At 31.1% G+C, this 25605-nt stretch overlaps 4 protein-coding genes across 5 annotated transcripts; 3 read left to right on the forward strand and 1 right to left on the reverse strand.

Moving 5' to 3' along the window:
* The first annotated feature begins 1078 nt into the window (after window positions 1-1078).
* Window positions 1079-3107, forward strand: LOC135956914 (repetitive organellar protein). Its single transcript, XM_065507523.1, has 2 exons — window positions 1079-1228; window positions 1285-3107. Exons 1-2 carry the CDS (start codon window positions 1164-1166, stop codon window positions 2912-2914), a joined length of 1695 nt encoding a protein of 564 aa, XP_065363595.1. The 5' UTR covers window positions 1079-1163; the 3' UTR covers window positions 2915-3107.
* Window positions 3108-3432: 325 nt separating this feature from the next.
* LOC135956915 (protein SREK1IP1) lies at window positions 3433-4757 on the reverse strand. The gene is made up of 2 exons (XM_065507525.1): window positions 4538-4757; window positions 3433-4469 (listed from the first exon to the last, which is right to left on the reverse strand). Exons 1-2 carry the CDS (start codon window positions 4640-4642, stop codon window positions 3954-3956), a joined length of 621 nt encoding a protein of 206 aa, XP_065363597.1. The 5' UTR covers window positions 4643-4757; the 3' UTR covers window positions 3433-3953.
* Window positions 4758-5552: 795 nt separating this feature from the next.
* Window positions 5553-10548, forward strand: rb (adaptor related protein complex 3 subunit ruby). 2 transcript variants are annotated; one of them, XM_065507833.1, is made up of 4 exons: window positions 5553-5782; window positions 5869-6544; window positions 6612-8619; window positions 8676-10548. In XM_065507833.1, exons 2-4 carry the CDS (start codon window positions 5918-5920, stop codon window positions 9464-9466), a joined length of 3426 nt encoding a protein of 1141 aa, XP_065363905.1. In that variant the 5' UTR covers window positions 5553-5782; window positions 5869-5917; the 3' UTR covers window positions 9467-10548. The 2 variants fall into 2 exon arrangements, with proteins under 2 accessions (XP_065363905.1, XP_065363904.1); XM_065507832.1 differs by having other exon boundaries at window positions 5553-6544.
* Window positions 10549-10740: 192 nt separating this feature from the next.
* On the forward strand, window positions 10741-14995 carry LOC135957148 (solute carrier family 12 member 8). Its single transcript, XM_065507834.1, has 7 exons — window positions 10741-11431; window positions 11496-12043; window positions 12153-12354; window positions 12415-12649; window positions 12708-13301; window positions 13372-13550; window positions 13870-14995. Exons 1-7 carry the CDS (start codon window positions 11190-11192, stop codon window positions 14027-14029), a joined length of 2160 nt encoding a protein of 719 aa, XP_065363906.1. The 5' UTR covers window positions 10741-11189; the 3' UTR covers window positions 14030-14995.
* The last annotated feature ends 10610 nt before the right edge of the window (window positions 14996-25605 follow it).

Consider the following 25605-nt stretch of genomic DNA (forward strand, 5'->3'; position numbering starts at 1 on the left):
AAATTTGTTTAACATTCCACGCTTTTATTAAGCTGTTTTTTTTACTGATAGTTTTAAAAATATGTTGTTTTTTTAATATTGCCTTAAAGAAAATGTTTGTTAGCATCGATAAAATAAATCGCTAATCGACTATTGAAAAACTAATTCCCATTGTACCAAGCTGCAAGATTTCGACCTGCAGCATGTGTAAAATTTGAATGGATTAAGATATCGTAAAAAAATTTGGAACTTATATAAATCGAAAGTTCTTTTAATCAATGTATTGATAACTTTAGCAATTATTACCTCTATTTAAATAATGAAATTCCTACAAAGGTGTAGAAATTTTCCAACAATTTAGTTTCGTTCATAAAAGAGGCCATGTTGTTGTTGTTTACCGTGTGATATCTTATTAACTTTTGGTATATTTAAAGTATATAATAGGGCCTTTCAAAAATAGTATTTTTTTATAATTAGGCTTTTAAAATTTTTTAGGTTAATCTGAAATTATTCTTTAAAATTGGCAAAGTTGGGGAGGGGGCCTATTCCCTTAAATCAGCCAATTTTATTTTACACACATTTACGAAAAGTACATAACAAATGTGCGATAGAAATAATTTGAACACCTTTTCGGGAAAAAAAACATAAAAATATGCACTATTTAGTTGTGCCGAATTTGAATTTATAAATTTTGTAGGCGAACAACTTAGGAGGCCACCCAATAGTCGCCATTACAAATACCAACCCATACGAATCTAGTCAAAAAACCTCAGCATTAACTATGTGAAAAATGTCCAATCTTTCACGAGCTACCGAATTATTACCAAAAGAAAGGTTCTAAACCACTGTACAACAGTAGAGCTGTTAACAACAAAAACACCAAACAAATTAAACAAACAATTGCATAAATATATTATAAATCATATTTCTTTTAAAACCTCTTTTTATTCGTTAAGTATCTCATTTTATTCGACTACCAATTTTGTTTATTATTTTTCACTACTTTACTACTATGAAAATGCAACTCTGCCATACATCTGATAAGAACTGTCAACAACAGCTGACATTTGTTGTCTTTTCTTTTAATTGGAAAACAAAACAGAAAAAGAAAAACAAAAATAAAACTTTTGTTACTTTGTACTTTTTTGATTGTTTATTTTTGTGCCGATTATGATTAAAAAAATATGAATAATTTCAATTTTGATTTGGACAATACAGTAGATGAAGATTTCTTTGGCTCCTTAAAGGGGTAAGTAACAATATGTTACATTTGGAAACAATTTAAAGTAGATTAAACATTTGCAGAAGCAAATCTTCAAAACTGCAACAGCTATTCGGTGGAGATGCCTTATCTTCCGATGATAAGCAACAATCTTTAAAATATAAACGTCCCAAAGCTAATGATTTAACAAACAAAGAAGTTAATGATGTAGCTTCAAAATCAAATGCCACCAGTATTACATTAATGGCCAAAGTGGTTACGGCCTATAGACAAGGTGAAATGCAGGGTAAAGTGGGCCTGGCTTTAATACAAAATCCCGATAATAGCTACAATATAATAATGTATAAGACTAAAGTTTATATATTGGCCACTTTGAAATTGCAAACTGGACAGGATTTGCTTTATAAACAAACAAAATATTGGCAATTTTATGATGAAGAGTCGATATATTGGAGTTTTAGCTTTGATACGGTAACCGACGAAGAAGAATTTGTAGATAAACTTAATGATAAAAATATAACCTATAAAGAGAGCCAGGAAAAGGCAAATGTAACAGACAATATTTTAGAATTACCAAAATTAAATACTGAAACTGAAGATATTGTTATTGAAGAAGATTTTACTAAACAAATTCCGGCTGTAGCAACAAAAGAATCAAAAAATTCTTTAATAAAACGTATGGCCAAAATGGGTAGACCTTTGCCTACTCTATCATCCTCTAACCAGCAAACCACTACGGATTTTAGTGATTCTTCAGATACAGAAGTTATTAAAACACCTTTGGCCTCCTTACAAAAGCCCAGCATAACACCTAGAAGTAATAAAGTTGCCAACATTAAAACAAATCACCAGTTGGTAACCTCAATGGCGGCTTATAACACAGCAGCCACTACTTCTACAGCAGTTTATCCGGTAAATCCTATGGAATCCCAGTATATGCAAATGCTACTAACGGAGCAAAGAACCCAGGGCTCGGAATTACGCATGAATATGAATAAATTGGAAAATAAAATAGAAAAAGTTTTAGATAAACTAGAACTTTATGACAGACCAGAAGGCAAACAAAGACCAGAAAAGGATGATGAAATATTGGAGTTGGAAGAAAAACTATTAATGCTCAAAAAGGAAAACAGAAAGTTAAAACAAACTATACAAGAAAGATCTTGTAAGGAATCGGAAGAAAATAAAATACAAGATATAGTTTATGAGTTTAAGGAAGATTTAAAGCATTTTAATATAGACTATAAACAGGATTTGAAATATATACTAAAAGATCTACAGGATAAACTTAGAGAAAATCAGAAAATAACACAAGAAACACAAAAGCAATTGGAAGCCAATGAAATAAAACTTAGAGAAGAGCAAAAGGAATTGGTTTTAAAGACCAGCCATAATATTGAAATACAAAACGAAATTAGCTTATTAAAAGAGCAACAAAATGATTTTAAATTTAAACTAAATGAAAAGGACACAGAAGTTGTAAAACTGAAACAAGAATTACTAGATTTACAAAGTAAATTGCAGGAGAAATGTGTAGAAAGTATAAAAACTCCTGACGATGCAGTAATAAAATCAATCATGAATAATTTATATGTGGATATAGCCGATAAATTAGATAATTCCAATTTACCACAAACCGAACAAGTTTTAGCATTGATAGCTGCTTCCATTAGGCAACAAACTTTAAAATCATTGCAAAAAAGTAAGCCTTAAGTATACAAAATGAAAGTATAAATATTTGTGCGTTTCGAGGCAAAAGAATTAAGGGGATTTGAACAAAAGTATTTCATTATTATATTACTATTTTTTACAACACATGTGTAAATTAGTTTATATACTAAAAAAGTTTATCTTAAAAATGTAACTTTATATTTCAAGCAAATAAATAAATTGCTATTAAATTGAACTAGTATATGTTTTTAATCTAGAAAAATAAAACTAAACACAATTTGAATTGAATATTTAATATATTTATTGCTTATTTTAAATAGAGAGAAATTATTATACCTAAAATACAATAAAATAAAAAAGTTTATTCAAACATAAACGATTATTCAGTTACAGTATTAAATTATTAGATAACTGCCATATTTTACAGAAAAAAAATCTGTTTTTAATCTCTTTACAATATGAAACAAATACGCTAAATAATGCAATTACAATGGAAATTTAACTTCTGTATTGAATTTCTTTACTATAGAGCACTATGTAAGTTAGAATTTAAGTAAAAAGTAGAGTTGTTTTATTTTAATATACTGTTATAAAAATGTTTCTACTACACTGTTATACTATTATATTTAATATACTACTATTTTGTTTGTGTGGGGGATCTTTAATATCAAGGAACAAAATTTGTCATGTGTTAATCTAGTCACCTATGGAAAATCGGTTTACAAAATGTTTGTTTATGGTCAATTTGGTGGGTAAGTAAATTCGGAAACTGTGATATAGGATTTTTGCTACTTTTAGGACCTTTTGAACATTACAAAGGAAAACATATTTTCATTTGTGTTATTAAATTAGGATTTTTCTTTAATTACAACTAAAATGATTGAAGACTTGTTTTAATTTTTTTTTTGCAAACTGCTATACAAAAAGAAAATGTATGCTGTTTCTTATTTTTCATTCTTTTTTACCTGATATAAAATGTTTGAGAACTTTTCAATATAATTCCTTAAACAAAAGACTCCTGTTCTGGCTGACAACTTCATATTCTAAAAAAAACAATATTTGCTATTCCACGTGTCTTTAATCAAGCCGAAGAAGAATCATCTTCTGAATCGGAGGTGGTATCGCTTGTCTTATAACGTCTGCGCTTTACTTTAGATTTCTTGCGTCTCATTACCGGAGTATCTGAGGCTTTACGCTTGTACTTGCCCTTCTTGCGTACCTTGCGTCCCGTTTCATCTGACTCGCTAGTGGAAGACTCTTCATTATCGCTAGAGTCTGATTCGGTGGAATCATCGGTGGAGGAAGACGAGGTTAGGGAAGAGGTTGATGAAGACGATGAGGATTCTGTTGATGAACGTTTCTTGTGTTTTTTGGATTTTCCATGTTTTTTCTTATGGCTTTTCTTGCGTTTGGATTTTTTCTTCTTCGATTTCTTCTTTTTAGTAGACTTTGAAGACTTTTTGTGTTTGCTGAGTAGTTCTGCTTCCTTTTCTTTCAACTCTTTCATGCGCAATTCAGTCAAAGGTGTCAAGTAGTCTAGTTCAGAATCAGAACTAGTGCTTTCCACATCCAATAAAATTTCCTTATTTGGATCGACCTGTGAAAAAATCATAAGAAATGTAATTTAAATTTGTGGAAATCTTTAAGTAAACTAGTTTTTTTTACCTTGAGAAAGTTTCTACATTGAAATGTTAGATGCCCGGCATAACCACATTTTTTACAAGCTGCCCTAGCCGACTCCTTATTGGGATTTGTTAAAGGGAAACTCATCTCACTGACAAGAGCTCCTGCTGCCCCTTCAAATTTTCTAAACAATAGTGTTTCTGGTCGTTATTATTAAATTAAGTTTCCGTGTAAATTTTCAATAAAAGTTTAGCTTCAAATAAACAAATATGTAGTACTAAATAGCAAAAGAAGAAAACAACTACAACAAACAGCTGATAAGCCATTCAATATTTCTCTCATCATCACACTTTCTCTTTAAAAGCTGCCACTGGGTTTATCTTTCTTAGTAGATATGGCAACTTGGCTGTTCAATGAGTTTTAAACAGGTATGAAAAAGTTGATACTATTGTAGTTTTTATGATACTATTTTACTTTGAAAAGTACCATAAGGTTATACTATAACTTGAATTTAAAAAATAAGCAATTATGTGCAGAAATATGAAATAATTAACTGTCAATGCCCAAAAATTATACAACAGAATTCCCAGCTGATATGGCTAAATTATACTACTAATTAAATAGTTAAAGTTTTAAATTTATAATCATTTATGATCTGTAAAGTAGAATATTTTCATCTCGTAATAAATGAAGAGTGATAGAAAAATATGAACCTGTTTGATATTTTTCAATTGTTGATAGAAATGCTAGTTTCGGTATAAATATATTTTCTATACAAAATTTTGTATTTAAATGAGTTTTCTATAGAAAATTTGTGTTTAACAGTATTTTCTATAGAAAATGTAGTATATAATAGAGTTTTTTAATGAAAATAATTAAAAATTATAATTTTAGTACTCTGAGGTAGAAAAAAGTACTATGTACTTGAATATAATTATTATATAAAACAATAATTAGTTTTTCCATCTCTGGCTTCAATGAAAACAGTTAAAAAAGATAAGTAGAAGAAGAGTATCTGACAAATTTTCTGTCAAGTACGTCATCAATTTCATTGTAGTTGAAGTCAAGTGAAAATATTGCAGAAAAAATATATATTGCAGAAAATTTTGCAAAAATCAACTATTTTTATAAAGAAATCTATATAAATAAACAAATATTTTCTATATTCAAGTAGTTAGTAACAATAATTAAACAATACGTTCAAATTTAAAGCAAAATATTTGATATTTTCTTGAAATATCAACAAAGAAAAAAATTGTGTTTTCAATTTTTGCTTAAAGTGTTTGTGTGAGTGTGTGAGAAAGAAAAAAATCTTTTCATTATTTTTTTTTTTTGTGACCCTTATCTTATTTTGCTCGTATGCTATCTTCAAGTTCTCCCATTACTTTAGCGGGGAGTCTAAATAGCACAACATCAGCAGCCATGCAGCAGCAATCGAATGCTTTTTCCGCTTATGGCGATAAAGCCCAAATGGGTTTGGACATTGAATATGGCACAGATCCGGCTAGCGGGGCCATATTTAAGTATGAAGGCCGCAAACACGATGACTTGAAACAAATGTTGGATAGCAACAAAGATGGTTTGAAATTAGAGGCCATGAAACGTATAATTGGCATGATAGCCAGAGGCCGTGATGCTGGTGATCTGTTTCCTGCAGTGGTCAAGAATGTAGTTTCGAAAAATATAGAAGTCAAGAAATTGGTTTACGTATATTTGGTGCGTTATGCGGAGGAACAACAAGATTTGGCCTTGCTATCCATTTCCACATTCCAAAGGGCTCTCAAGGATCCCAATCAATTAATAAGAGCCTCAGCTTTAAGGGTATTGTCTTCTGTAAGGGTGGCCATGATAGTGCCTATAGTAATGTTGGCCATACGGGACAGTGCCTCAGATATGAGTCCCTATGTGCGCAAGACAGCAGCACATGCCATACCCAAGCTGTATTCAATAGATCCGGAACAAAAGGACGAGTTGGTAACAGTTATAGAAAAATTGCTCTCTGATCGCACCACCTTGGTAGTGGGTTCCGCAGTAATGGCGTTTGAGGAGGTGTGTAAAAAAACTCAATACATTTTTTCTTGTTTGTTTAATTTTATTTAAAAAAAAAATAATTTAGGTTTGCCCCGAACGTGTTGACTTGATCCACAAAAACTATCGTAAACTTTGCAACCTTTTGGTGGATGTAGATGAATGGGGTCAGGTGATTATTATCAATATGTTGACGCGTTACGCACGTACACAATTTGTTGATCCAAATGCCGACGAGCCAACTGACGATGACAACGCACAAAGTTCCGAAGAAAACAAAAAGTTTTACGATGAAGATTCGGATGAAAGCGATTCGAATGCCAGCGATGATGATGATGGCAATAAAAAGTCCAAACATAATCAAAACAGTAAAAAACAGTCTTCAACTTCATCACCCTCATCTAGCTATCATGTAGATCTGGATCATCGTTTGTTATTGAGGCAGACAAAACCATTGCTACAATCACGCAATGCTTCGGTAGTAATGGCTGTGGCTCAATTGTATCACCATGTAGCTCCGCGCCAGGAAGTGCAACTCATAGCGAAAGCCCTTATACGTCTGCTACGTTCACACAAAGAGGTACAAAGTGTGGTGTTGACCTGTATAGCTTCAATGTCTACGAAACGCAAGGTGATCTTTGAAGCCCATATTAAATCATTTTTTGTACGCACAAGTGATCCTACCCACATTAAATTGTTGAAATTGGAAATTCTAACTAACTTGGCTTCTGCGGCCAGTATCTCTTTAATTTTAAGGGAATTTCAAACTTACATTTCCAGTAATGATCGTCCATTTGTGGCTGCCACCATACAAGCTATAGGCAGATGTGCTGGTACAATTAAGGAAGTAACAGAAACTTGTCTCAGTGGTTTGGTCCACTTACTGTCGAATCGTGATGAACATGTGGTAGCCGAGAGTGTAGTGGTCATTAAAAAATTGCTGCAAACAAAGGCAGCCCAGCACTTTGATATTATCTCTCAAATGGCAAAACTTTTGGACTTTATTAAGGTACCAGCTGCCAGATCTTCGATCATATGGCTTATAGGAGAGTATAGTGAAAAAGTACCCAAAATAGCTCCGGATGTATTGAGAAAAATGGCCAAAACATTTGTAGATGAAGAGGATGTGGTTAAGTTGCAAGTTCTTAATTTGTCTGTGAAGTTGTATCTCACAAATCCCCAGCAAACTTCATTGTTGTGTCAATATGTTTTCACTTTGGCTCGCTACGATGTCAACTATGATATACGAGACAGAGCTAGATTCCTAAAGCAGTTTATATTTCCTAACAACGGCGAGAGTAATGTTTTATCGGATGTAGCCAAAAAGGTTTTCCTATCAGCTAAACCAGCTCCCACCTTGGAGAGCAAGTATCATACCCGTAATCTCTATCAATTGGGTTCTTTATCACACTACTTGAATATGCGCTGTTCGGGTTACAATGATTTGCCCGGCTTTCCAGAACAACCTTCTGATCCAACAGTTCGCAATGTGGATGGTTTTATGCAGGAAAATACTAGCAAAATGTCGAATCACTTGTCAAACAATCAACAACATCACACACCCCAAAAAGAGAACAACTCGAAACAAAAGAAGAATAAGAAAACGGAAAATTCGTTCTTTTCTGAGTCAGAAGAGAAATCATCAGAATATTCAAGCTCAAGTGAATCCTCCTCGGGCTCATCCTCTTCATCGGACACAGATTCAGATGATGAGAATAAAAATGAGACCACCAAAGAGGTGGTGGTAAAAGAAGCTCAAGTGCATAACACAAACAATAATAAGAAATCGATTGATTCTACGAAAAATAATAATATTGTTAACAATACCAATGGTTCTGGTACTTCAGATTCTGAATCCTCTTCTTCCTATGGCTCCTCATCGTCTTCGGCCAGTGAATCTTCAGATTCAGAATCCGATACAGACACCGAAGATGAAACACCAGCCAAAAACAATAACAAAAATGTCAATTCCAACAAGGCAGAAACAGAAAATAAAAAAGATAAAAAAAGTAATTTAGATTTACTTTTAGATTTAGATGACATACCTCCTATAGGACCGGTAATGACTCCTTCTCTGGGTGGCTTTCTAACACCAGGTATTTTAAGAAACTAAAAACAATAAAATAATAACTAATACAATCCCCAATTTTAGGCACTCCTTTAACAGGCTCTCACACTGCTGCTTTAATACCCCAACCAATGGCTAATCGCATAGATCTGGTGGGCCCTTCTTTTATCTCATACAACCACAAAGAATTATTAAACAAACTTTCTGGACATGGCCTACAAGTTAGCTATCGCTACACACGTTCTCCTCATCTCTATTCTTCAGCCATGGTATCGATAGAACTGCAATTCATTAATCAAGGCACCGAGGAAATTTCCAATATACAAATGGGTCAAAAATCTTTGCCGCCAGGCATGCAAATGCAGGAATTTGCCCCCATCAATCTACTAAACCCGGGACAGTGTGCCACCAGTGTTATGGGCGTGGATTTTAACGATTCCACACATGCAATCGATTTTGAAATCTGCTCAAACAATGGTACTTCGCGTGTGACATTTAAACCCATAATTGGAGAACTTATACGCTCCATACACATTACGGAAACATTATTCAAAGAAGAACGACTCAAGCTTAGAGGCATGAATGGACATCAAACAAAATTGAAACTGAAACAGGATACTGTTGAGGCCACATCATTGAAACAAAAAATATTTGAATGCATTAATGTAGCCGCCATAAACACTGGCAACACTGACAATCCGATCTATAACTTTGTAGGGCAAACCATGACTTCGAAGAGTCTGGTACTAATCAGCTGTGATTGGTCTCAGTCTTCCGAAGATTTAGTGGTTCAAGTTAACTGTGAAAAAATGGTTATTGGCTCGATGGTTTTAAATGAAATTACAAGTTCTTTAAATGCCACATTTAAATATTGAATTTGCGCAACGAACTAAAAAATTTGGAAATAAATAGAATCAAACCAGAAAATATCCTATAAAAACGATTATTTGAAATTAGCTTTTAAGTTAAATTTTGTGTGTCGACCTCAATGTTAAATAATATCGGAATGTGTATTATCTTAAATGTTGTAAACTAAAATGCCTTGTTACTTTTTTCTTTTTGATTTTATCATATTTCTTGAATACGGTTTCGTTCAAGAAAGCTTTGTTTTTTTTTCAAAATTGAGGAATTTTAAAGTAGTTATTTTGCCTATTGAATAATACATTTATTTTTTATGAATTTATTAAGTAAAATTCCATAAAAAAGAAGGGAATTGTGTAAAAAATTGGTAAATGAAAAATATTCTGATATCTTTTTTAGCTCAGAAAAAGACTTGAATTTTTGCTGCAATGTGTTTCGTAACTCAAATGCCAAGGTTATATATAAGTTTGTCATTCCGTTTTTAATTTCCAAATTACTTACACACCTTATTTATACATCAATATACCCGCTATTTTCACGCTTCGGTCGCTATATAAATGGCTGAGATATAGCAAAAAATCACGACTACCTTGATTTTTTATCTATATCTGGATTACTAAGTCATTAACAGACAATATGGATATCTAATGATAGACATCTTAAAGCCTTTCTATTTGGACCGATAATGAGTCAAAATCGGGAAAAAAATGATTTTTTCACTCTTTTTTTGTAAATTTTTGGATAAAGAAATTTAAAAAAAAAAGTTCATCAACAATTTACAGAAAGATGTTACTGTACTAAAGTATCTCATAATAAAATATTGCTTTTTTATTCTTTAATTTTTTACACAATTCTTTAAAAAAAACTATTTAATGTGTTAATATTAAAATATTCTATATGCAAATTATATATATGAAATAGCTAATAAAGCAAATATTGCATTAAATCTTTACTATTCTAAGCAATTTTTGAAATACTTTGCAATTTTCAGGCTTAAAAGTCTCTCCTCTAGATGTTTAAACCACTTTAAGGTTTCGTTAACACAATTTTCTATGGCTAAGCTTTTTAAATAAAGAAATTAAAAAATAAATACAAACCGTTTTTTACTTGAAGAATTTTGAATAAAAATAAAATTTTGGCTCAAATCGCCACTTTGCATGAAAAAGTTAAAACAAGCTTTAAAAAAGCTAAATGTTCATTACTGTTATTGTTTACTTTGTAAATCTCTCTCTCTCTTTATTTACTAGTGTTGCCACTTTTACAAACATCTGTTTTGTGTGCAGAAAATGACATCACATTTGACAGTTGCTGAGACAACTCAGTGTTTTTTATAGTGGAGCACAATATTTAGTGAAAAAATTTATTTTTTTATATTGTTTTATGTTTTTTGTTTAAAAAACCATAATACATGCTCAAAATCTAAACAATTCAACCACAAGTATTAATAACTAAACAATATTTTTATAAACGCAAAACTAGTACGCCAATAAATGTATTAAAATATGTATCAAATGTAAAACAAGAAAAAAAATTAACACCATACAACCAATAATGCAATAGAAAGAAGATTTGGAACACAACAACAATTGCATGCGTGGATGTATGGGGAGAAATCTGTAAGAAACAATAGAACTTGCTAAAAAATATAGATTATAAAAATTCAACAACAAATCGAAACTAATAGAGATAATAAAATTAATTAAAAATTGATTGAAACAAACAACAAAGAATTGGAGTATGAGTAATAACACCTCAAGTAATGGTGGCAATGGCGGTGGCCGACGCACACAACAAGTGGATTGGAATCGTTTTGGTTTGGGGAATGAGGACGATGGTGAGGTGGTGGTGGCAAATTTTCGCCAACGTGCCAATACTGGAGGCTTTATAGATTTAGGCAATGAACACACATATGCTTCAGGTGGTCACCAGGCTTCGGGAGCCAATGAAATATTTGCCCAAGAACAAGGAGATAAACCTTGGTAAACATTACATTACTTATTATTTTACATATTAACTTAAAGTTATTTCGTTGTTTTGTTCAAGGTGGCGTTCTAATTTCTTTATATCCCAGCCTGTATTATTCGGCACCTGGGATGGTGTATTTACCTCCTGCCTCATCAATGTATTTGGTGTTATAGTTTTTCTTCGTTCTGGATGGATAGTAGCCCAAGCTGGCATTTTAAATGCCATACTAATCATATTTTGTACGGTAGTAATAGCCTTGGTATCGGTACTCTCAGCCGTGGGCATATGTGAACGTTGCCGCGTAGAAAGTGGTGGTGTCTATTTTCTTATAGCTCATACGTTAGGCTCCCGCTTTGGAGGTTCTCTGGGCCTGCTGTATTGTTTTGGCCAGGCCGTGGGTTGTGCTTTAAATGTCATGGGTTTTGGTGAATCTATGGCCGGTTTGGTGGGCTTAGAAGGAAATACATGGGCCATCAGAGGTTTTGCTACGGCAGCTGTATTACTATTGGGGTGCATCAATGTGGCCGGTGTTAAATGGGTCATTAAATTACAGTTTATTTTACTAATGATTTTGTTAGTATCAGCTTTGGACTTTATGGTGGGCAGTTTTATAGGCGAAGATCAGGGTAAGCTAAAATTTTAATTGTTTATCATAACTAACCCCCATTTCACAATGTCTAAATTTTTAACCTAAAGTTGTACTGACAGAGATCTTAAATGTTTAATATTCTTTAGCAAATGGTTTTGATGGCTGGGCTAGCAATAATTTTATTATAAATTTCTGGCCTAAATATGAGGATGGCTATTCCTGGTTTAGAGTATTTGGTGTATTCTTCCCCACCGTAACTGGGGTTTTGTCGGGCATTAATATGAGTGGTGATTTGAGAGCTCCTTCCACAGATATACCCAATGGCACTTTGGCCGCATTTGGCACTTCGTAAGTTTTGAATAATTTTAAAGATTTAAAAAAATTTTATTTTTTACATTTATATTTTAGAACCTTCCTATACATGGTGTTTCTATTGTTTTTGGGCTCCACCTGTCAAAGAGATACTTTATTAAATGACTTTATGATTGTGGTTAAGGTATCAGCGGTGCACTTGTTGTTAGTGGCCGGTATTTATGTGTCCAGTATGTCTTCGTGTTTGGGAGCCATGTACGGCACGCCTAGAGTATTGCAAAGTATAGCCAAGGAAAATGTTATACCAGGCATAGATATTTTGGCCAAAGGAGTAAGTTTTCTTTTATAACTTTTTAAAAAAATAAACTATTATTATTATTTTTTTGCAGCGTGGTCCAAACAAAGTGCCTTTGTATTCCATGGGCGTGGTGGCCGTTGTCACCGTTTCTTTCATTATCGTAGGCGATATAAATTTCTTGGCACCTATCGTTACTATGCCTTTTTTGCTTACTTATGCTTGTATTGATTATTCCTATTTTGCTTTGGCCCAAACTTTTGACATACAAGAACAGCGCGAAGAACGTTTTCGCATACAGGCCTCTTCACCCTCTTACGAAACCCGTCGTTATGGTGCCACTCAAGATGGCAATGATTTGGATTTATTGTTCCCTGATAGAGTACGCCATAAAAATCTACAAAGTCCACAAAATTCACCTTTACATGTGCCTTCAAATGCAAATAATGCTACACAAAATGGTAATGTACAAACTGAAGCCGCCACCTCATCATCAAACACTAATGCGGCAGCTATAGCCTCATACACCGAAGGTGTTAATTCCACAAATGCTGAGGATAATTTAGAGACTGTTACCACCCAGGAGAATGAAGATGAAGAACCCATTGCTCCTATTAGACCGCCTATACATTCCAAAACGAAAAATTGGTATTCAGGTTATTGCAACAGATGGGCTTCGTTATTGGGAGTAAGTATTTTAGGAGAATATCGATATAAATTTTGTTTTAATTAACAATTTATTTAATTTTATTTTGCAGGCCTTTACCAAAATTTTTGTTATGTTTTTGGTAAACTGGTATTATGCCTTAACCTGTCTTCTGGTAGTTTTCATTGTTTGGTTTTATGTGGGCACTGCAAATCCTGCTGTTAAACCAGGTCTTACGGCGGAATTTAATTTCTTTGCTTGGCTGAAAAGCGTAATATTCCGGTGTTTCGGGTAAGTTTTAGCCATTTAGATAGAAAATCTTTACAAAAATCATGCTAAAATATTAAAAAAAAATGGGAATTTAAAATTTCCATAGACAAAAACGTATTTTTCTGAATCAATATAAAAATTCTTAAATGAAGTCTGAATAAATATTAGATTTCTTTGCCGAAAATAACTAAGAACAAAAAGAAAATTTCGGTAAGAAAAATATTCTTATAAAATCTGAAATTATTGAAAATTATAACAAGTACCAAAAAAAATATAGCAAACATTGATAATTAGGAAAACATAACAAAAAAATTCTAACTCTTCTAACATTTTTTTCTAGCAAACGCATGCATGAGTATGAGCAAATTGTGGTTACACCTTCATGCCCAGGCGTAGATCTATCGCCCACTCAGCTTAACGATGATAATGAAGACTTTTCCCAAAGAAGAAGGTATCATCATTCATCCGTAGTGGAAGGCCATTTAGTTAATGATATTTAAAAGCAGCTTTAAATTAAACACACCATAAAAAATCGCCACTTATATAAGCTGGACCAACCTCAGAAAATAATTCGCCCCTAACCTTTATAAATGGATATGAAAAAATAAAAAAACAATAATTTGAATCTAACCGTTATATAGTTAAAAAGCAATATTTATCAAACAAAAAACATATTTACAAATTTTTGCAACACAAACATAAGCTCAAGTAAACTTTTATTAACAACAAAATAAATCCCCCTTTTTGAAACTATATAACCACACACAGCCTATATAATTCCTAAGAAACCATTGTGTAACAAAATCTTATAAAACAGTGGCATTTAGATACTCTTTACCTACTTTAATTTTACTATGTTGACTTAATAATGTTACGTACGATTCCTTTAGTTTAGTTTTACATGGAAAAAAATTAAAATTTGGTATGTTTCCTTAAGTATTTTTTTTATGTTTTGTATCAATTCATTTTTCTAAGGAAACATATGTGATACTTGAGATAATAATCAATCTACTTTATTTAAAAATATACAAAAAATAAAAAACGTATACACAAAATCAAATTGTAAGCTGGAAACTTAAAATCAAACATATTGTTTAAAAAAAAAAATTATACTTATTTCATATCAGTTAATTTCATTTAGTTAATTTTTGTGCTTTTTTCAACAACATATTATAAATATTTTTGAAATATTTAAACCTACAACTTCTATACTAATCTATTAATCGTGAATTTAATAAAAAATAAAGTGTAAAAAATAATAAAGAATTATTAAATATAATAAAATATATTAAATAAATTTATATAACATATAATAAAAATCAAATAAAACATACAACAACCCCCCATATATATAAATGTATATTAAAGAAACAAAAAATAACAAAAAAAAAATTTATAACAATTTGTATATGTTTAAGTAATAAACGCATTTAATGTAAATTAAGATAATTTGCTATGAAGTTGAACTGAGTTTTTGTCTATTTTGTTTTTTATACATATTTTTCATTGTACTACTTTGTATTCAATTAAATTATTTAACAATCTCAACCTTAACCTTAATTATTGCTTAATACATAATTTTCTTTTCGTTTTTACAGATACCTAAGCGCAAAACAATTTAACGCCAGGTTTAAATCTTCAGATAATACTACATACAATGTGGTAAATGTAAGTATGTTAAAATAATAAATCTTAGTAGTAATGAAATATTAAAATATTTTATTTTTCTTTGCAGATAACATTGTCCCAAATAATGTAAAGGTAAACAGAAATAAAAAGACAAAATTACAAAGGTTCTGTTGCTACAAACGTTAGCTATTAAACAAGTTTAATAAAATTTGATTATTATCTTAAGCACCACATTTTGAAAGGGTAAATTACAATTTCCTATGTTGTTTTACTAATTACAATTTGTTTATAATTTCAGCTAAAGAAAAAGTCAAAAGCAGTCTGGTTAATGTTTGCCACAACCAATCGGAAGTGATAAAAAGTTATAATGTTAAAGCACAATGAAATATAAAGAAAAAAAGATGTGTATGTATGTGAGTATTACCCACAAAATAGTTAAGATAAAAAAAAACAACACAGTACGATATTTAGATGGTTGTTTAGTGCTGTCCAGCTAGATGGACGTTGATGATGATGTAAAGTGTAAAATACAATTTAACAGGCGTTAAACACTATTATCGATTAATTAAGCTGTTTACAACAAAACTAAAGCAATTGTTTTGTAAAGAAAATCGAAAACATATTGCAAATTTGTATAAAATATGAAGAAATGATAAAAACCTTTCACTTTGTTATTTTGTTTACTAAACATCAATACATTTACACTATTACAAACCACTTCCTTATAAGGTCTTAACAATTTCTCAAACTTAAACTTGATTTAAAAAAAAAAACATTTTTCTCAGATTTTGTGATAAAATTTACAAAATCATAATTAATGCCTAAATAAGTAAAACTGAACAATTTAAATTAAAAAAATCATGTCAGTGATTAAAATAATTGTATGTATGTTTGGTATTTTAAACTATGTTGTAAAATATTTACTTAAATATGCCGTTTTAAATGACATAATTTGTTTTATGAGTTGTCATGCCGGGAAAAACTTTTTTATTTAATTAACATGTAAAGAAATTGCATAATTTTAAATAATAATTTAATTTTCTTATTTTTTTTAAAAAAAAACAGACTTTAAATGAAAAAAACTTTTTACCTACTTTTAAATTACTTAATAATCTTCTGTGCTCATCATCATCAATATTGACTTGCTTTTGACATTGTCATCTTCATCAACTTTAACAGCATCAACGTTTGTCAGCATTTTTAAATGTGAGTGTTTAATTTGTATGCTTTCATTTCTGGGTGTATTACATATATGACCACTTGACTTTATGGGCACGTATCTTTCACACACTCTCATTGGCACCCAAACATACGCATAACTTCAGTATATATGTTACTACCAATACAATTATTTGCCATTTATTACTATTGCTTTAACTTTTAAACTAATAAATACTTTCTCCTGCTGGTGTGGTTTTTATTAAAAAATTTTTTTCTTACAATTTTTATGCTCTTTATTTGTTTCCCTACATTTTGTTGGTGGTTTGGCTTGATTAGTCATAAAAAATTCATAAATTGTATTTGCTAATCATTATAATATGTAAATGTTTCGGCAAATACTAGTATGTAGACAGAGTTATTTAATATGTAGTTAGTAAACAAAGGTTTGTGAATGTGTGTTTTTAAAGTATTACGTCGAAGTTGCAGTTTATGGTTTCTGGTGTGTTTAAAATAGAATAATGTAGCTAAAACTTGGGTTTATTTGAAGAATAACAAAGCACATTAATTAGTTTAAAAATGCTATATATTATTTTATCAATGATTTTAAATAACTATCTTAAGTGTAAAGTTTAAAAGCCCTTGATTTATTGTTATTTCCTTAAAAATAATGAATTTTATTTAGTTTTTTTCTAATCTTATTGTAAGCCTTTTCTTGTTAAGAAAATATCATTTTAATGTTGAGAATTTGCCCTTGTTTTGATGCTAGACTGTCTAACTTTTAATTAAAAATCTAATTTAATGATTTGATAACAACTTTTATATATAAAATTTAATTCTTAAAATAATTTTATTGTCTAGCTATCAAGGATAAATTTAATTTTAAATCAATCTCAATATAAGATAATCTTAAATTTTATTTAATTTCATGCTAAATACAATAAGTTTCATGGTATAGTGCATAAAAACTGAAATGTTAAGACTCACATAAAACTTATTGTAAATTAAAAGATTTAAGTCAATCACAGAAACATAGTTTTTGGTTGAAAAATAGATGATGAAAAAAAAAAATCGGGTTATAAAATATTTTTCTCGATTTTGACCGTCGGTGGAAAGGTCTTTCAACGATTAAGATTATTTCAATTAAGACTATTTTTACTTAAGTTTAGGATTATTTTAATCCGAAACTAAAAATTTTGGATAAAAAAATTTGATTAAAATCTACTATTAATGGCATAAACTGTCGTTTTATCTTTTGCCTTTATTTTGTAAAGAAAATAAAAATTATAACACATACTGTATAAATATTATTATACATTTTCATTCAATTGTCTTTCACCCCAAAACATTCGTTTCAAACCAATCACATTTTCAATATATTTTTTTTGTATTTATTTCTAATGATTGGGTTTCAATCTTATGCAATATTATAAGAAAACAAACCAACAAAAAACAACACGTACAAAAAAAAAGAAAGATATTGAACGTATTAATAAATATATAGTTCATATTATTGTAAATATAGTAGTGATCATATGCTAGATTGCAATTGATTTGTAATGCAATACAAAAAAAAATTGTTAATAAAAAAATATGGCTGTTTGTTAGTATATAATACAAATGAGAGCAACCAAGCAGTTAGTTAGTTTGCCACAAAACATAAATAATATTTTTTTTTTAATAAATAATAACAATAGCAGCAGCAGCAAAATCTAAACCGTCTGCAGCATTATTATTTACTGTCTTGATTAATGTTTACAACATTTATTGATAATGATAACAATTTAAAGTACTTTTGATACACATACATAAACACTTTAATTTACTGTTTTTGTTAAGAGCATTAATTTTTAGAAATAAACAAAAAGAGCACTCTCTTCTTTTCAAAAGAAAGAGTGTTTTTATATTTTGTTTTCATTCAACAGGTGCCTATGGTCATGGCAAGTTGTTGAACTTAATAAAATTTTAAAGTTTTGTTTTAAAACTTTGAAATTACTCCAGTTTTCTGTTTTGCGAATCATTGAATACAAAACCCAACCATAAAAAGTTGTGTAACATTGAATTAATTATTACATGTTGGACAAATCTAAAGTAAAAAAAAATTGCTTAAAAAATTGAACTGGTTTTTTTTGTAATTCACCAATCGTTCAGTAAAATCACTAAAATATAATGGTTTTACACTTGAAATTAAAAGTACAATATTTAAAATAGAGAAAACAACTTAAATTATTGACAATAAATGGGTTAAAATTTAAACAAGTAAGAGTGCTATAGTCAGCTGTGCTGAATCTAAAACACGCTTTACCAAAATGGAGTAAAATGTTTGTATTCAATATGTTAAATTATATGAAAACTATATATATTTTTATGAAATCGTTAACTTTTAAAATGAATTTAAAGATAATTTTATTATTTAGTTAAAAATTTAGAATTTTATGCAAACTTTAGAGAAATAAAAATAAATATGCAAAATTTTATATTTAACATGACCTTATCAATAAGTTCGGTTACACATATTTGCATGAAATTTGGAAATTGTTTATAAAATTGTGCACGTCAAAGTATGTATTTCTATTTTCTTTTAAACAATTTAATATTTTTTTTTTTAATTTTTAAGAAAAATAATGTATTATATCATAAGTTCAACTATACTGCTTAAATAATTTAATAAAAATAATTTGTAATCAATTTAAATAAAAAAAACTCTACCAAACTGTGTTTTAATTGCAAAATATTCACAATAAGACTCTATATTTCAAAATGGTGTGAATAACACCAAATGTTTCCAAGATAAATGCACAAAACATTTTACGAAATTTAAAATATTTTTCGTATTCCTGGCCATAATCGGATTCAGCGGATTGAATCCCATGATGATGATGTTTCCATCTAATTTTGTCTAGTGGTTTCTGAGAACAACGCAAAAAACTGAATTTCAAGAAAAGTCATAGTTTATTATTGTTGTGTTAAGTATTTAAACAAATTTCCATAGCATGCATTTTTCTTAGAAACCACTGGACGAAATTGGCTGGAAACACGATCTTAATTGGATTCCACCCGCTGAATCCGATTATGGCCATGAAATTTTGATCCGATGAAGATTTCATAGAAATCCCGAATTTTGGTGTAGGTGTCTTAAGTCTTTTGAACATTCTCTGGTAAGTAACCAGTGTGTTTATAACAAAAGACTTAAGACACAAACTCGAACTTTTCCCAATTTCCGTGAAATCTTAGTTGGAGCAAAATTTCATGGCCATAATCGGATTCAGCGGGTGAAATCCAATTAAGATCGTGTTTTCAGCCATTTTTGTCCAGTGGTTTCTGAGAAAAACGCAAAAAACTGAATTTCCAGTTTTTCATCGATGGTTGTTGTTTTGTTAAGAATTTTAACAATTTTCCATAGCATACTTTTAGGGCTTGTTTAATATTTTTTGGGATATAAGGTTTTTTGCATTTTTTCTTAGAAACCACTGGACGAAATTGGCTGGAAACACGATCTTAATTGGATTCCACCCGCTGAATCCGATTATGGCCATGAAATTTTGATCCGATGAAGATTTCATAGAAATCCCGAATTTTGGTGTAGGTGTCTTAAGTCTTTTGAACATTCTCTGGTAAGTAACCAGTGTGTTTATAACAAAAGACTTAAGACACAAACTCGAACTTTTCCCAATTTCCGTGAAATCTTAGTTGGAGCAAAATTTCATGGCCATAATCGGATTCAGCGGGTGAAATCCAATTAAGATCGTGTTTTCAGCCATTTTTGTCCAGTGGTTTCTGAGAAAAACGCAAAAAACTGAATTTCCAGTTTTTCATCGATGGTTGTTGTTTTGTTAAGAATTTTAACAATTTTCCATAGCATACTTTTAGGGCTTGTTTAATATTTTTTGGGATATAAGGTTTTTTGCATTTTTTCTTAGAAACCACTGGACGAAATTGGCTGGAAACACGATCTTAATTGGATTCCACCCGCTGAATCCGATTATGGCCATGAAATTTTGATCCGATGAAGATTTCATAGAAATCCCGAATTTTGGTGTAGGTGTCTTAAGTCTTTTGAACATTCTCTGGTAAGTAACCAGTGTGTTTATAACAAAAGACTTAAGACACAAACTCGAACTTTTCCCAATTTCCGTGAAATCTTAGTTGGAGCAAAATTTCATGGCCATAATCGGATTCAGCGGGTGAAATCCAATTAGGATCGTGTTTTCAGCCATTTTTGTCTAGTGGTTTCTGAGAAAAACGCAAAAAACTGAATTTCCAGTTTTTCATCGATGGTTGTTGTTTTGTTAAGAATTTTAACAATTTTCCATAGCATACTTTTAGGGCTTGTTTAATATTTTTTGGGATATAAGGTTTTTTGCATTTTTTCTTAGAAACCACTGGACGAAATTGGCTGGAAACACGATCTTAATTGGATTCCACCCGCTGAATCCGATTATGGCCATGAAATTTTGATCCGATGAAGATTTCATAGAAATCCCGAATTTTGGTGTAGGTGTCTTAAGTCTTTTGAACATTCTCTGGTAAGTAACCAGTGTGTTTATAACAAAAGACTTAAGACACAAACTCGAACTTTTCCCAATTTCCGTGAAATCTTAGTTGGAGCAAAATTTCATGACCATAATCGGATTCAGCGGGTGAAATCCAATTAAGATCATGTTTTCAGCCATTTTTGTCCAGTGGTTTCTGAGAAAAACGCAAAAAACTGAATTTCCAGTTTTTCATCGATGGTTGTTGTTTTGTTAAGAATTTTAACAATTTTCCATAGCATACTTTTAGGGCTTGTTTAATATTTTTTGGGATATAAGGTTTTTTGCATTTTTTCTTAGAAACCACTGGACGAAATTGGCTGGAAACACGATCTTAATTGGATTCCACCCGCTGAATCCGATTATGGCCATGAAATTTTGATCCGATGAAGATTTCATAGAAATCCCGAATTTTGGTGTAGGTGTCTTAAGTCTTTTGAACATTCTCTGGTAAGTAACCAGTGTGTTTATAACAAAAGACTTAAGACACAAACTCGAACTTTTCCCAATTTCCGTGAAATCTTAGTTGGAGCAAAATTTCATGGCCATAATCGGATTCAGCGGGTGAAATCCAATTAAGATCATGTTTTCAGCCATTTTTGTCCAGTGGTTTCTGAGAAAAACGCAAAAAACTGAATTTCCAGTTTTTCATCGATGGTTGTTGTTTTGTTAAGAATTTTAACAATTTTCCATAGCATACTTTTAGGGCTTGTTTAATATTTTTTGGGATATAAGGTTTTTTGCATTTTTTCTTAGAAACCACTGGACGAAATTGGCTGGAAACACGATCTTAATTGGATTCCACCCGCTGAATCCGATTATGGCCATGAAATTTTGATCCGATGAAGATTTCATAGAAATCCCGAATTTTGGTGTAGGTGTCTTAAGTCTTTTGAACATTCTCTGGTAAGTAACCAGTGTGTTTATAACAAAAGACTTAAGACACAAACTCGAACTTTTCCCAATTTCCGTGAAATCTTAGTTGGAGCAAAATTTCATGGCCATAATCGGATTCAGCGGGTGAAATCCAATTAAGATCGTGTTTTCAGCCATTTTTGTCCAGTGGTTTCTGAGAAAAACGCAAAAAACTGAATTTCCAGTTTTTCATCGATGGTTGTTGTTTTGTTAAGAATTTTAACAATTTTCCATAGCATACTTTTAGGGCTTGTTTAATATTTTTTGGGATATAAGGTTTTTTTGCATTTTTTCTTAGAAACCACTGGACGAAATTGGCTGGAAACACGATCTTAATTGGATTCCACCCGCTGAATCCGATTATGGCCATGAAATTTTGATCCGATGAAGATTTCATAGAAATCCCGAATTTTGGTGTAGGTGTCTTAAGTCTTTTGAACATTCTCTGGTAAGTAACCAGTGTGTTTATAACAAAAGACTTAAGACACAAACTCGAACTTTTCCCAATTTCCGTGAAATCTTAGTTGGAGCAAAATTTCATGGCCATAATCGGATTCAGCGGGTGAAATCCAATTAAGATCGTGTTTTCAGCCATTTTTGTCCAGTGGTTTCTGAGAAAAACGCAAAAAACTGAATTTCCAGTTTTTCATCGATGGTTGTTGTTTTGTTAAGAATTTTAACAATTTTCCATAGCATACTTTTAGGGCTTGTTTAATATTTTTTGGGATATAAGGTTTTTTGCATTTTTTCTTAGAAACCACTGGACGAAATTGGCTGGAAACACGATCTTAATTGGATTCCACCCGCTGAATCCGATTATGGCCATGAAATTTTGATCCGATGAAGATTTCATAGAAATCCCGAATTTTGGTGTAGGTGTCTTAAGTCTTTTGAACATTCTCTGGTAAGTAACCAGTGTGTTTATAACAAAAGACTTAAGACACAAACTCGAACTTTTCCCAATTTCCGTGAAATCTTAGTTGGAGCAAAATTTCATGGCCATAATCGGATTCAGCGGGTGAAATCCAATTAAGATCGTGTTTTCAGCCATTTTTGTCCAGTGGTTTCTGAGAAAAACGCAAAAAACTGAATTTCCAGTTTTTCATCGATGGTTGTTGTTTTGTTAAGAATTTTAACAATTTTCCATAGCATACTTTTAGGGCTTGTTTAATATTTTTTGGGATATAAGGTTTTTTTGCATTTTTTCTTAGAAACCACTGGACGAAATTGGCTGGAAACACGATCTTAATTGGATTCCACCCGCTGAATCCGATTATGGCCATGAAATTTTGATCCGATGAAGATTTCATAGAAATCCCGAATTTTGGTGTAGGTGTCTTAAGTCTTTTGAACATTCTCTGGTAAGTAACCAGTGTGTTTATAACAAAAGACTTAAGACACAAACTCGAACTTTTCCCAATTTCCGTGAAATCTTAGTTGGAGCAAAATTTCATGGCCATAATCGGATTCAGCGGGTGAAATCCAATTAAGATCGTGTTTTCAGCCATTTTTGTCCAGTGGTTTCTGAGAAAAACGCAAAAAACTGAATTTCCAGTTTTTCATCGATGGTTGTTGTTTTGTTAAGAATTTTAACAATTTTCCATAGCATACTTTTAGGGCTTGTTTAATATTTTTTGGGATATAAGGTTTTTTGCATTTTTTCTTAGAAACCACTGGACGAAATTGGCTGGAAACACGATCTTAATTGGATTCCACCCGCTGAATCCGATTATGGCCATGAAATTTTGATCCGATGAAGATTTCATAGAAATCCCGAATTTTGGTGTAGGTGTCTTAAGTCTTTTGAACATTCTCTGGTAAGTAACCAGTGTGTTTATAACAAAAGACTTAAGACACAAACTCGAACTTTTCCCAATTTCCGTGAAATCTTAGTTGGAGCAAAATTTCATGGCCATAATCGGATTCAGCGGGTGAAATCCAATTAAGATCGTGTTTTCAGCCATTTTTGTCCAGTGGTTTCTGAGAAAAACGCAAAAAACTGAATTTCCAGTTTTTCATCGATGGTTGTTGTTTTGTTAAGAATTTTAACAATTTTCCATAGCATACTTTTAGGGCTTGTTTAATATTTTTTGGGATATAAGGTTTTTTTGCATTTTTTCTTAGAAACCACTGGACGAAATTGGCTGGAAACACGATCTTAATTGGATTCCACCCGCTGAATCCGATTATGGCCATGAAATTTTGATCCGATGAAGATTTCATAGAAATCCCGAATTTTGGTGTAGGTGTCTTAAGTCTTTTGAACATTCTCTTGTAAGTAACCAGTGTGTTTATAACAAAAGACTTAAGACACAAACTCGAACTTTTCCCAATTTCCGTGAAATCTTAGTTGGAGCAAAATTTCATGGCCATAATCGGATTCAGCGGGTGAAATCCAATTAAGATCGTGTTTTCAGCCATTTTTGTCCAGTGGTTTCTGAGAAAAACGCAAAAAACTGAATTTCCAGTTTTTCATCGATGGTTGTTGTTTTGTTAAGAATTTTAACAATTTTCCATAGCATACTTTTAGGGCTTGTTTAATATTTTTTGGGATATAAGGTTTTTTGCATTTTTTCTTAGAAACCACTGGACGAAATTGGCTGGAAACACGATCTTAATTGGATTCCACCCGCTGAATCCGATTATGGCCATGAAATTTTGATCCGATGAAGATTTCATAGAAATCCCGAATTTTGGTGTAGGTGTCTTAAGTCTTTCGAACATTCTCTGGTAAGTAACCAGTGTGTTTATAACAAAAGACTTAAGACACAAACTCGAACTTTTCCCAATTTCCGTGAAATCTTAGTTGGAGCAAAATTTCATGGCCATAATCGGATTCAGCGGGTGAAATCCAATTAGGATCATGTTTTCAGCCATTTTTGTCGAGTGGTTTCTGAGAAAAACGCAAAAAACTGAATTTCAAGAAAATTCTCCGTCATTGTTGTTGTTGTATTTTTACAGCATACTTTAGGGCGGTTGCGTAAAAATAAAATAACTTAAAGTTTTACGCATTTTTATCTTGGAAACTACAATAATTTAGCTATAAACTTTTATATATTGTAATGTCTATTGCTGAATCTGAAATTCAGCTAGAGTTTTATTGTAACAATTTAGAAATTAAAACACTTTTTAGTATAATTTGTTTATATGTATTTAAAATTTACTTTTATTAAAAGGTTATGAGTAAAATATTTAAGCAGTACAGCTGATTTGGTAAATGTTTGTTTTCAGAAAATAGCTACTGAATGGGATGGGTTGCTTCCACAATGAAACAAGTTTGATGTAAATTTTTAAAAATGCATTATGATGGTATGAGAGAAACAGCTTGGTCCCGGTGAATAGATGATGTCTGCAGCAAACTATGTATGTTCCTAAAATAAATAAGAAAAAAAAATATTTTATTTAAGTTTAAAAGAAGATGCTAGCGCAATATTGAAACAAAAATAAAAACAGTTTTATAAAAAAGACCTTAAGGCCAAATAATTATTATATTAAAGTGTATTAAAAAGGTCAAATAAAGCAAAATAACTATTTTATTAAAGTTTTAAAGAATTAGCTTGTGATACATTCACCCCTAGCGATTTATCCCCATGATGTATCCATTTCCCTCAAGGAAAATTGCTTTCGTGATATTCCCATGAACTTTTCATTCACAATAGTTCATTTTGTTCGTAACAGCTGTTTATTTTTTACAAAATTCCATTAAAAATTTACAACATGGGGAATTTTTTCACGGGAATGAAGTTGAAATAGAGCCACGATTGAAGCTAAAATTGGAGTATAAATAGAGCCAAGATTGAAACTAAAATTGGTGTATAAATAAGCCACAATTGAAGCTAAAA

Source organism: Calliphora vicina, chromosome 4 (genome assembly GCF_958450345.1).
Source record: "Calliphora vicina chromosome 4, idCalVici1.1, whole genome shotgun sequence".
Taxonomy (NCBI): domain Eukaryota; kingdom Metazoa; phylum Arthropoda; class Insecta; order Diptera; family Calliphoridae; genus Calliphora; species Calliphora vicina.

Excerpts from the sequence above, each read along its gene's own strand:
- LOC135956914 (XM_065507523.1), top strand. The coding sequence starts at position 1,164 with ATGAATAATTTCAATTTTGATTTGGACAATACAGTAGATGAAGATTTC. Across the intron at positions 1,229-1,284 it reads TTCTTTGGCTCCTTAAAGGG|AAGCAAATCTTCAAAACTGC; the intron begins GTAAGTAACAAT and ends AAACATTTGCAG.
- rb (XM_065507832.1), top strand. The coding sequence starts at position 5,855 with ATGCTATCTTCAAGTTCTCCCATTACTTTAGCGGGGAGTCTAAATAGC. Across the intron at positions 6,545-6,611 it reads CAGTAATGGCGTTTGAGGAG|GTTTGCCCCGAACGTGTTGA; the intron begins GTGTGTAAAAAA and ends AAAATAATTTAG. Across the intron at positions 8,620-8,675 it reads GGGTGGCTTTCTAACACCAG|GCACTCCTTTAACAGGCTCT; the intron begins GTATTTTAAGAA and ends CCCCAATTTTAG.
- LOC135956915 (XM_065507525.1), bottom strand. The coding sequence starts at position 4,642 with ATGAGTTTCCCTTTAACAAATCCCAATAAGGAGTCGGCTAGGGCAGCT. Across the intron at positions 4,470-4,537 it reads AATGTAGAAACTTTCTCAAG|GTCGATCCAAATAAGGAAAT; the intron begins GTAAAAAAAACT and ends ATTTTTTCACAG.
- LOC135957148 (XM_065507834.1), top strand. The coding sequence starts at position 11,190 with ATGAGTAATAACACCTCAAGTAATGGTGGCAATGGCGGTGGCCGACGC. Across the intron at positions 12,650-12,707 it reads TAGATATTTTGGCCAAAGGA|CGTGGTCCAAACAAAGTGCC; the intron begins GTAAGTTTTCTT and ends ATTTTTTTGCAG. Across the intron at positions 13,302-13,371 it reads GATGGGCTTCGTTATTGGGA|GCCTTTACCAAAATTTTTGT; the intron begins GTAAGTATTTTA and ends TTTATTTTGCAG.